This window comes from Podarcis gaigeae (assembly GCF_964106915.1).
Source record: "Podarcis gaigeae genome assembly, chromosome: 4".
Taxonomy (NCBI): Eukaryota; Metazoa; Chordata; class Lepidosauria; order Squamata; family Lacertidae; genus Podarcis; species Podarcis gaigeae.
The window spans coordinates 36,867,842-36,880,218 of record NC_139677.1 but is presented as its reverse complement, the minus strand read 5'-3'; the positions used below and the strand labels follow the sequence as shown (position 1 = coordinate 36,880,218).

The 12,377-nt window shown below is 40.5% G+C and overlaps 1 protein-coding gene across 3 annotated transcripts in view; it reads left to right on the top strand.

Moving 5' to 3' along the window:
• Nucleotides 1–12,377, top strand: part of ZBED1 (zinc finger BED-type containing 1) — a 127,286-nt gene that overhangs the window by 94,315 nt on the left and 20,594 nt on the right. For 2 of the 3 annotated variants that reach the window (XM_083734313.1, XM_083734314.1), the window contains 2 exons: nucleotides 1,432–1,533; nucleotides 10,750–10,957. In XM_083734313.1, coding sequence (XP_083590439.1) covers nucleotides 1,432–1,533; nucleotides 10,750–10,957 — 310 coding nt within the window. The remainder of the gene's footprint in view (nucleotides 1–1,431; nucleotides 1,534–10,749; nucleotides 10,958–12,377) is intronic. The other variant, XM_083734315.1, reaches the window with a different exon arrangement.

Here is a 12,377-nt window from a genome sequence, read left to right as displayed (position 1 = left end):
CAGCTTTATTGAAGCTGCTATGCATAAATTGGACTGAATGTTTATATGGTAAAAAGGTATGATTTGAATTTGTTCGTATTCTGTGATTTCTCTTCTTTTCTTTGCCCAGAACTGCTACACATTCAAAAATCTTGTGATAGCTATTCGTATATTGATAAGGAAAAGAATAAGACACTGGCTACATTAGTAATGGCTAATTTAGATCTGATCCCATTTTTAACCGTCAGTTTTGAAGCCTGCTTACTCTGAAGTAAATCCCAAAGAGTTTACTTGGCATAAACTAGCCATGGTTATGCATGATTAAGCATTTACCTGGGGGGGGGGAAGCTTTCCAGAGCGCTCTCTCTCTCTATATATATAGGATTCCACTGTAAGTCTGACTGATATCCACAAGGAAAACCTATGGGATAATTTAATGTGAAGGTGGGACTTTAAAGGGTATCCAGATTGTGTCCCAAAAGATTTATCTTTTGGTAAGCGTATTTATGATCGTGTTTCTAATTCTGACACACAATCTATTATAATTGTTATAATTATAGTCCCCCCGTTAGCTCTGTACCTATTAATCCTACCCCTCCTCTAAGGGACTTGAACCTCTATGCATATCCCATGTTTATCCTTGCAACAACCATGTGAGGTAGGTCAGGTCGGCTGGGAGCTGTTGGTTGGCCCATGTACAACATAATCAGAGGCGATGAGTTGCGATTTTCAAGACAGTAGTGTATGTCAGATACCAGAGTCTGCAAATGCAGAAAACAGGCATCTCTATCTGTAACAAGTATCAGTGTGCTGAAGGCATTTTATACTGTGTTATGCAGCAATGTTTATTGCATGTTGATCTACAGCTGAACACGAAACGTCATTTAAATCTCTCCAAGATAAAGCATATAGGCCTACAATATTCATAAATGTTTTTACTTGCAACTATTTCCCATGGTTGGTAAGTGATTGTAAGTAAAAGTGTCTCTACTTATTTTTGTGCAGGTGTCTTAAGAGAGGCTGGGTGAAAATATTTCCAAGCGCTCCTAAAGAAATAAAATAAAAGTCCAGTATTTTCAGGCTACCTGAAATGTATTGGACAACCCCAGTTTTTTGACGTGCTTTTTTAGTCAAAAAACCTCGTCCAATACACGGAAAAATACGGTAAATTAACAAAATGTCCTGGTGCAAAGTGAGCTATTGCATTTTTTCTTAAATGATCCACTAAAGAAAAACCTTTTTTAAAAAAAGTCTGTCCAGACTCCTAAAACAAAAAGTGGAACACAAATTTCAAAAATATGTTTCTCATGTTATATTGTTAGTAGATTGTGTGGAAACACTGCTGTTCTACAAATAACTTAAAGGTCAAGTTGCAAGCTCTCAAACCCAGTATGAATACTTTTGTTTTTCACTTAATTGATTTGGACATTGTTTTTCTTTTCCCTCTTTCAGTGGAGTTTTTATACTGTGATTTGGCTTCCATGAAGTCCATACATCAATTTGTGCAAGCATTTAAAGCAAAGAATTACCCACTTCATGTCCTGATCAATAATGGTAAGTTTTCTTAAAAGTTGCTTTTTGGATGAGTGCTCCCCTATTGGGATCCATAGCATTGTTGTATATTTTACTCCCTTCACTTAGCAAAAGAACTGTGTCAGTGGGCACAAAGTTCTTGAACCTGAGAATTTTGTCCCCTGACTTCTAAGCTAAAGGAATCGTTTGTGCAAGAACCTGATGTGCAACAGCAGTGGAAAAGGGCTAACTTGGTATCAGGAATAGTTAGGAAGCATCCAGTATCAAATTGTCTTTATATTCTCTGGCAGTCTTCCTAACTTCATGCTTTGGACTACAACTCTCACCAGCCTCAGCCAGCATGACCAATGCTCAGGGATTATGGGACTTGCAGTCCGAAACATCAGTCCAAGCAAACCATAAGCCAAGACGATACAGTAAAGAACCACCATAACAATCAAGGGATGGAGCAACCATTCAGCGTTCCTTGCCTACTGAGCATGCCCAGTCCTAACGGGGCTAGAACGTGGGGTTTGAGAAAAGGGATTCCCCTTAAGACTTCTAGTACTACTGTAGACCTAGAGGTTCACCCAGATCTGCTGATAATTTATTTTGGGGAATGAATGCTGCCATTTTGGCTATATATTGTATTGGTATCTAGGAAGTTTTCACATTCTAGACTGCTCCTTGGGGCAGAACAGTATCTGCTCCAGATTATACCCCAGGTGACAGGTGGCAGTAGAGGGAATGTTAATGGGAATAGCATGGGACAGAAAATGCTCCCCAGGAAAAGGAATGGGCTTCCTGAGTTGATAGAAGCCGGGGTGAAAAAGTTATAAGTAATTCATATAAGCACCCAGGTAGCAGTAGGGGAACAGGAGAGCTTAAAGGAATGAGCTTCAGCTGGGCACATGGATTATTTTCTTCTTTTCGTTTGCCTACCAAACAATAGATCCAATTCTGGCTGAGGAGGGAAGGAGGAGGATAAGTGACTGTCTGTCAAGTTTAAAACCATGAAGCTCCCTTGGGAGAATTTAACAAAAGAAAAGAGAGGGTGAAGAACTGAAATAAGTTTTGATTCAGTCTGACTTTTATGTAGTTGGGTGTCTTGCTTGTTTTCTGGAAAAGGGAATCGGGTTCAATAGAATAAAAAGGAAAAAGGAGGAAAGCCAAACGTTTCAAAGGCTTGCCACTGTTTCCACTCCTCAAATAGTGTCAGTAATGAAATTCATGTCCTATTGCCACCACTGAACGTAAGTAAGTTGCCTTGTTGGTAGGAGATGAGATTCTATGCCACATGAAAGTTATTCACTGGGCTTCTGATAGACTTGTTCAGTTGTGGCGGGATCTTTAACGTAATCCTTCAGGAATCATGTAGCATTTTCTGTCTTTGGCATCAGTTTAAGATGCATTCCATTTTCATTTTGTACCACTGGTAGAGTAAGTCTAGGCCAGTCCTTTCTCTTCTATTAAATACATTTTTTTAAAAAAGCATAGGCTTAATAACTAGTAGCATGTAAAACTAAGCACTCCATCTCTCTGGTTGATGAACTCCTTGCGCGTCGAACGTCTTGGCTCACGAATGCCACAAACCCGGAAGTGAGTGTTCCAGTTTGCGAATGTTCTTTTGGAACCCAAACATCCAGTGCAGCTTCTGTGGCTTCTGATTGGCCTCAGGAGCTTCCTGCAGCCAATCGGAAGCCATGCCTTGGTTTCAAATGTTTTGGAAGTCGAACGGACTTCCAGAACAGATTCTGTTCAGTTTCCAAGGTACTACTGTATAAGAATAGTCTGCTGGATCAGGCCAATGGCCCATCTAGTCCAGCATCCTGTTCTCACAGATGATCAATTGTCACATTGCAGACCACCTTTTTAAGGAGAAATATTCCCTTTTGTTTTATTTTAATAACTAAAATATGGCCATTATTTCAGCTAGATTTTTTTTTGGGGGGGGGGGTTGATATGCTGTGAGTTAATTTGATAGAATGTTGATGAAAACCAGAATAATTTTAATCCCCAGAAGGACTAATTTGGGCAAAAACATACGGGCAAAAATAAATTGCATACAGATTAATCCAATAATGGCTGAACTGGCAGCTGCAATTATCATGGCACGGGGGTGGGGTGGGGGTGGGGATCATGATTCATTAGCTTGGCTTCAGTGGGAAAAGCCTGCTCATGTGAATAAGCTCCTAGGCAATGATGTTCTCAACTTCTGCAGAATTTCTTGTAAATGCCACACAAGACATGAATATTTGCAAGCATGATGGGTTGATTTAAGGGTAGGGATGTAGGTTCCTATATCTCCATGTCTGTTCCATTTAGTTTAACTGAGGACCTGAAGATTTCTTGAGCACACTTTAAATTAATGTTCTCACGACAAAATATGTCAGGCAAAATGTGCAGTTTCACAGAAAGGTCAAGTCTTCCCTTTTTAGGCTTGCATTTTGCTTCACAGGCACCATTCTTCACAATGCACAATGTTCATGTGCACTGGTTACATTTTCAAAGCAAATGTGTAAAAAAAAAGTGCATAATAAATTGTTAATTTAGGTTAAAAAACAACAACTTGGTTTTTTATTTCACCATGAATGGCAGGAGAAAATGTGTTTTATTTCTCCTTGATTTAATAAGTAAATTAGCACAAGTACTGCTCCTAAGCTCAGTTGCCATTGCCGCCATTAAGATACCAAAGGAGAGAACATGGTGATTTAATAGTGCCAAAAGAAAAAGAGCTGCAGACTGCGTGAGAAATGTATGCATACTGTGAGCCCTTTTATTTATTTTTTGAAACTTCAGACTCCCTTTCTTACTTATTTAATGCAAGGTATTGTACAAAACAAATATTAAAACCTAGTTGAATGGAAAATAGCAATATATAAACTTTTTTCTTTTTTTTTAAGGATGGGTGAATAGGCAAGCAAAGTAGTCTGTTGCCAAAGGTCTTGCTGCTAAAAGCATGGAAAAGGACAACATTCCTCCTCCGTTGCCCCGGTTAGGAAATCCTTGTGTGGGGCTAAAAATCAAATCAAATCAATACTGCTCTGCTGAGAGATGTTAAGTGCATTCCCCCCAGATTCTCAGCATTTTACTCTGCCAGACTTTTCAAGGACATAACTCTGCTGCTGTTTTTCACTTTGCAATTTTCTGGTGTATGTACATATAAATTCCATATTTGTAGCTGTGGAGGGTTGCATGACTTCACATGCTGGACTCCCTTTCCAACCTTTCCAGGTTGAGTTGAATGGTCTGAAGGGTGGTTGTAAATGCATTAGACTGACAGAATTACAACCCTGGTAGATGAAGGGAACACAGTGGATGTAGCCTACCTTGATCTCAGCAAGGCATTTGACAAGGTGCCCCATGATATTCTTGTAAAGAAGCTGGTAAAATGCGGTCTTGACTATGCTACCACTCAGTGGATTTGTAACTGGCTGACTGACTGAACCCAAAGGGTGCTCATCAATGGTTCCTCTTCATCCTGGAGAAGAGTGACTAGTGGGGTGCCACAGGGTTCTGTCTTGGGCCCGGTCTTATTCAACATCTTTATCAACGACTTGGATGATGGACTCAGGGGCATCCTGATCAAATTTGCAGATGACACCAAACTGGGAGGGGTGGCTAACACCCCAGAGGACAGGATCACACTTCAAAACGACCTTGACATATTAGAGAACTGGGCCAAAACAAACAAGATGAATTTTAACAGGGAGAAATGTAAAGTATTGCACTTGGGCAAAAAATAAATAAATGAGAGGCACAAATACAAGATGGGTGACACCTGGCTTGAGAGCAGTACACGTGAAAAGGATCTAGGAGTCTTGGTTGACCACAAACTTGGGTCATGAACCCTGCACCATCTCCATAGATGCAATTTAAGAACACCTGAAGAGGACTATTATCCCATGGTATGTGGGGGAACCTTGCTAGATGGCAGGCCATGACTCTTGCACAACATTTGCATTAAAATTGTGAGAACACTTTGGCTATCAACATTTCCCCCCCTCCATCAGATCTGGCAGATGCTCAACATTTTAATATATTGGGCTTCATACAGTTGCTGTCGGGTTGCTAATAAAATGTAGAAACAGCTGTTTTGTGTGTTACAAGTAGGGATGGGGGAGGATTTCAGTTTGGAGCAAACTTTTCTGGTTAGTATCTGACATACATGCTCAGATCAGAACATAGTCATGTGGGTTAGATTGCACACCTATGAACATTTCCAAGTATGGCCTCTTCCAGTTTACAGTTTTAGGGGTGTCTCCCCCCACCCCCAGGCATTTTGAGGGCTTCAATTTATTTCCTACCTAATGAAGAACATATCTGGGTGACTTGATTCCAATTGAAAATAATTAGTTGTGCCATCTCCAGTCTGACATAGGTGGCTGGTGTGATCCTGGCAGCGGCGAAGCTGCACGCTCCAGCACTGGGGGCGGAGAGCAGATGGGGGCATGGCTGGCACACATTCCAGGGGTGTGGCGTGTGTCCCGGGGCATGACATGCGTCCTGGGGGCGTGGTGTGCCGCTCATGGGGGTGTGATGCCCGGTGTGGTGGGGGGATGTGTGGAGTGTGTCGGGGGGGGCGTGTGATGGTGCCCCCCTCCCCGATGGTGCCGGCGGTGCTGAGCTTCCCCCGTCCCCCTGTTCCTCTGCCAGTGGATCCTGGAGCCCCTTGGATGAATATAAGGGCCTTGGATCCATTAAGTTTGAAGCCTCCCCTGTCCTGTCCCTAGAACACTCTGTTTTGGGGCTTAATATGGGCCACTGCTGACAAAAGAACCACTAACTGTAGCCCTACACTCACAAATGTTATCCATGAAAATAGAGGAAGCTTCCATTACAGATGCACAGTTCGTAGGAGGCAGGAAGTCTCCTCTTCTCTTTCCTAATCCCCTCAAACTAGAGGATTTGGGGGGTTAGGATTGCTGTTGTTTTGTGTTAATTTCTATTATTAAACTTAAAAATTCAGAAGAGATATTGTCTTTGGGCCCTTCCTTTGCCATCTAGTTGCCTAGTTGTACTGCAAACTTCTGTCTAAGAAATAGATTTACTTGTTGTCATGATGATATATGATTGCTTTGAATGAGAAATTGCTGCTCATAATCCATCTCTCTTCCTCTTCCACCCACCCACAAATATCTACAATTAGGCCTATCAGCTAATTTATGTTAATGGCAATTGTTGTAAAACATTTTTTTAAAACCCACAGATCTTGGAACTGAATTTTTCCTCTCCAGAAATTAAGCTTTGTTTGCTTTGTCTCAAAATCAGGCTTTATTGTTCGAGTGACTGGATACATAAATTCGTTTAATTAAAGTCATGGACACATACACAATGTAAACCCTAGAAAGTTTGTTGGCATCAGCTTGTATTGGATTGAATATTTTTATCCAAGATTTAGCTACTAATTAAGGAAGTTACTATTTTCAGTGCAAATATGAACTTCATAGCAGGATGTCATTAGACTTTTTGGTCACTATATTCTTAGTTGTATTATTCAGTAACTTTCACCCTCTTCTAGAAATCATGGACTGACATTTGACAGGATCTATTCCATGTTTTATGGTTCACCAGGGTGGATAATATTTATACTATTATTTGTTTGTTGTTTTATCTGAAGTATTTTAAGGCTGCCTTTCAGAGCAACCAACTCTCTCAAGGTGGCTTACATAAAAGCTTACAATTAGGGAACAATTTTAGTTTACATAATTCCAGGTATCAAAATGCATAGAGCTATCTTGCAACCAGTCTGATCTTTGCTTATTGCATTTCCAAGCAAAACCTCAACAGTATCACATACATCACTTTTTATTTAACAAAGAAAGTAGGTGGTTTTACACACTTCCATTGTTTCCCTTCATTCGCCCCCCCCCCAGTATAGATTGTTTCCAACTGAAGCTTTCCAATGTTCCATGCACTTAAATGCTCTCTCTCTCTCCAGTGTAGATTCCCTCATATATCATAAGGTTTTCCTTTCTGTGTTTACTTTCCATTAAAAACAGTGGGATACTGTGTAAAGGGGAACACAGAAAAGGGAGACGTGAGGAAGTCAGGAAAGAGGGCTATAAAGATAATAAGCAAAAAGTTAGACTTTTTTTTCTTCTCTGTTTTTTCTTATTTTTTTTCCTTATGTTTTTTTATTGTACTTTTTTCCCTGCTGGATTGTGTTGTTTTTCCTTTTATTGTCTTTCTTTTTTGATTTGTCTGATTGTGATGTTTGTTTTATTATACAAAATCTTAATAAATATTTAAAAAAACAAACAGTGGGATATAACAGAGTAAACATGCATAGGAATGGGCTGTTAATCTGTGGATTTGCTAAACTCTTAACCCAGGGCAAATCTGGGGGGTGGTAATACATGAACACACAGAATCCCCCTCCTTTGAAAATGTAATTTGCATTGGAAGAAAGAAAGAAAAACCGTTGACCCTATTGCAAAAACACACATAACATTGTTGTTTAGTCGTGTCCGACTCTTCGTGACCCCATGGACCAGAGCATGCCAGGCACTCCTGTCTTCCACTGCCTCCCGCCGTTTGGTCAAACTCATGTTTGTAGCTTCAAGGACACTGTCCAACCATCTCGTCCTCTGTCGTCCCCTTCTCCTTGTGCCCTCCATCTTTCCCAATATCAGGGTCTTTTCCAGGAAGTCTTCTCTTCTCATGAGGTGGCCAAAGTATTGGAGTCTCAGCTTCAGGATCTGTCCTTCCAGTGAGCACTCAGGGCTGATTTTCTTCAGAATGGAGAGGTTTGATCTTCTTGCAGTCCATGGGACTGTCAAGAGTCTCCTCCAGCACCATAATTCAAAAGCATCAATTCTTCGGTGATCAGCCTTCTTTATGGTCCAGCTCTCACTTTCATACATCACTACTGGGAAAACCATACACTTAACATTAGTTTGGCCTTAAGTGTGGGGATGAGGCATCTGTGAATAAGGCAAAGTAGGGACAATTTATCAGAGATAAGGGGAAGATTTTTTCCAGTTTGTTTAAGATTTTGAATCCTAGAATGTTGCTTTCCAAACATTTTTTCCCTCAGTAGCTGGAACATTCTCCTCTCTGATGTTGGAGCTCTATTATTTTTCTTGCCACCCTTTCCTGCTTCTGTAAGACAGCACACCTCACCCGTGTATCTGAGCTAAACCATAGGGTGGTTTGAGTGTGAGTTTAATGGCCTAGTTCATGCAAAACCCAAAGCCAAACCATGGCTAAGCGTGACCACAACAGTGTGCAGGAAAAAACCGTGGTAACTACAGCTTGTGAGACAAATCACAAGCATCTGGTTTACATGTAACACTAAGCCAAACCATGGTTTAGCTTGCAGTAGTGTGGCAGAATCAGAAGCAGAAAATCACCAAAATGACTGTAATTTTCCTGTAAGGGTTTGGTTTTACATTACATTTCACTGGGTCTCGGTGAAATCTTGGTTTATTGCAGTTAATTTTTTCCTGTGTTTGACCTGGCTGAGCCATTCCTGCCTCCTTCCCAAAAGACATCTTCATTCAGAGCTAATTCAAGTACATAATTCAGACTGGATCTTGCTGAATGTCAGAGTTAATGTGCAATTATATGGATTGCCTCAGCACCTTGATATCTACTTGCATGTACACTAATAGGAGATCAGAAATTGCTAAACAAAATATGCATTGGCACACACTGTACAGATTATTCATAAATGCGCTTGCTGCTGCTTTACTTTTTCTATTGATGTCTGTTTAATCAAAGGCTTTTGAAACCAAGCTCGCAAAACTAAATTAGTAAATTGCATATAAATGACAGTCCTATCAAAACAGAGAGGGTTGGGGTTTTTTAATAATAAAAAAGTGTCACTAACATTCTGTCTGCTGCCAATCCTTGTTCCTGAACTTGCTGCTATGTGCTATCAGACACTAGGGAACATTAGGAATCCAAAGGCAATTAGCAGTGAAATCTATTCAAAAAGTAGTTGATTTGTAAGAGCTCTCCTATGAAAAGTTTAGCAAAAGAATTTTTAGAGTGGGCAAAAGATGAAAGTGCACCATGTTCTTGGCAACAAATAGTTTCACAGTTATTGGCAGTAGAAAAATAGAACAGCTTTTGTTGCTCAAGTTCACCCCTTTAGGACCCATGAGTAAAGCCGAGGACATGTTTGGATGCTAGAAAATCAATAGTCTACAACTTTTAGTGCCTGGTGAATGTTGTGTAGTTAATAATTTAAAAAGGGGAAGTTGTTCTTCCAAGGCTTTTCCTTTTATCTGAAAGCAGGTCTCTGTATGTATGTTTGCTTTATTTCCTTCATTTCCTTCTAGTGCTCAGCAGGATTAAAATAGCACAAACATACATTTCAGGAAATATTTTTTTGGGGGAAGCAGTTGTATCTCTTTGGAGACTAAAGAGCTGTTGGAGATGGCAAGAAAAATATACAAATAGTGATTTATCTGGGTGGGGGTGGGGGTGTCGGAGAACATGATGAATGTGTCTACAGCATAAAGTCAGAGAGGAACAATAGCCAAAGTTATTGTGCCAAGAGGACTGAATGAACCAAGTGTGCAAAATGTATACAGTACAGTAGAGGCAAAGCAGGCTTTTGCCGCTTCTAGGAATCTTTGAGCCGAGCTAGCTCAGGGCCAGTTCCCAAGGCAGAAATGAGGTGGGACAAGGTCTTTCTCCATTGTGCAATGCAAAAACAACTCAGTAGTGAGAAAGCAATCAAGCAACTACTTTGCTACTCGCTCAGTACACCTGCTTTTCCTGGGCTTTGTTTTTGGTCATGTGAATGAACAGTCCCTGAAGGTAGTGAGTCCAAGATGGAAGAAAGCAGGGCATAAGTATTACTTGCATGATGACACTTCCTCATTTCATCTTCTTCTGGAAATGGAGTTGCTTGGAATTCCATTATTTTTTGTGAAGGAGCTCATTTTTTTGCAGGTACTAGGAAGTTTATAAGCTTATATATATGTATATAAACACACACTCACACACACACAAGTTGATGAATTCAGGTAGTTTTTTTTAAAAAAAATATTAAATTTATATAGCACCCTTTGTGTAGTGGTGTTAAATATCTCATGTTTATGAATAAGTAGTTTGTTAAGGGTGTTGGGAATTGTAGTTTTGTAAGTGGTAAGCTACAGTTTCCATGTTTCTTTGGGGGGGGGGATTATGTGCTTTCAAATATACGATGTGTAGCAGCCTATATAGTGGTCCATTCACCACAAGCAGGCTCCTGTATACCACAAACTTCACCTGTACTCTTTCTTTTCTTTTTAAACTTCACAGCTGCAGTGATGCTGGTGCCTGAAAGGAAAACAGAGGATGGGTTTGAGGAACACTTTGGTATTAACTACATGGGACACTTCTTGTTGACTAACCTTCTCTTGGAAACACTGAAGCAATCAGGAACCCACAGCCACAATGCTCGAATTGTCACTCTCTCATCAGCTACCCATTATGTAGCAGAATTACGTCTTAACGATCTGCAAAGCAGGTATATTGAAATAAAAAGAAAAACTTCACTGAACCTAAGGTTTACAAAAAATTGAAACCAGAATCAATTTAGCTCGTTTGTCTTATATGTCCAGATGTATTTATTTCATATTTGTATCCCATTCCCTCCCTACAAGGAGTTTTGGGAGAATGCAGGATGGGACAACTTTGAAAAGTCTCTTGCCTTTATGAGCATGAATTTTGGGTTCTGCACATCAAAGCATTTTCCTCCTTCTAACATACACACCTTGGAATGCACTATAATAACATACGAGGGCTGTAGTATTTAGTTGGGTGAAACATTGTCCTGCTGAATCAGGAATCAGATTATTTTAAAATAAAAAAATGATTTGAAATAATTATTTTTAAGAGAAACACTTATGAAGACTCCAGATGGCAACCACCATCTTAAGGGCCATTCTGCTTTGTGTGTGCATAGGGGGTAATACCTCCACAAAGGTGTTGGCTGGGCTCTTCACCTTTCAGGAATGCTGTGGTTGCACCCGTGCTGAATAAGGGGTTGAGGTCCAAAGTCCCTTCCAGCCCCATGATTCCATAAATTCATCCTCTAAAACACACACAAAATGACTTTTTCTTTAGGACAAGATTTCTTATATGCAAATTAATTCAGGTTTAGTTGGTTTGATTTATTGATTACACAAATCAACATTTCTCTAATTGTGTGACAACCTTCCAAGTTAACCTCTGGAAAGGGGGAGGTGTGGGAGGGTTTGCTAGGCAGAAGTCCTCATCCACAGCTGGCAATGATGCCCTTGTGGCATGCTGAGGACCATCATTTCCTTCTGGGGAGCATGGGATTCGCAGTGTCCTCTACATCCAAATTCATCAAGCCATGCAAAAGAAGAAACTACAATTTCCTGCTCCTCAATATTTCCCAGGTTCTCTGTTGCCCAAGAGACCCTTGCACAGTTTTCAGATGACAGCAAAGGCAAGTAGGGAGGAAAACATTGTAGAAGGGCCACAGCTCAGTGGCTAGCATCTGCTTTGCATACAGAAGGTCTCAGGTTCAATTCCTGGCAACTCCAGGAATGTTCCCTGCCAGAAATCCTGGACAGCTGCTACCAGTCAGTAGACAATTCTGAGCAAGAGGCTCCTGGCTGTTTGGATTCCCAACCTACACAGAGTCTAGCACTTCTCCACTGACTGTCAGTTTCTCTCATCAGTTTTGCTCTCCAATTGGCAATATCCCCTTTCAATACTCTTGCCAGTTGGCAGTCATTTTGGCATGTGTTGGATATCATTTATTCTATTTAAATGTTGCCAGATTTCTGTTCATCCACCTGCCTGCTCCTTAGCCCTTTTCATTGGGTTAATCTGTTCTTCCTTTGCTCTGTTTTAGGAGAATCATGGAGGGGGAATTTATAGGTCTCTAATCCCAGCCCCATGCAGGAAATGCAGAG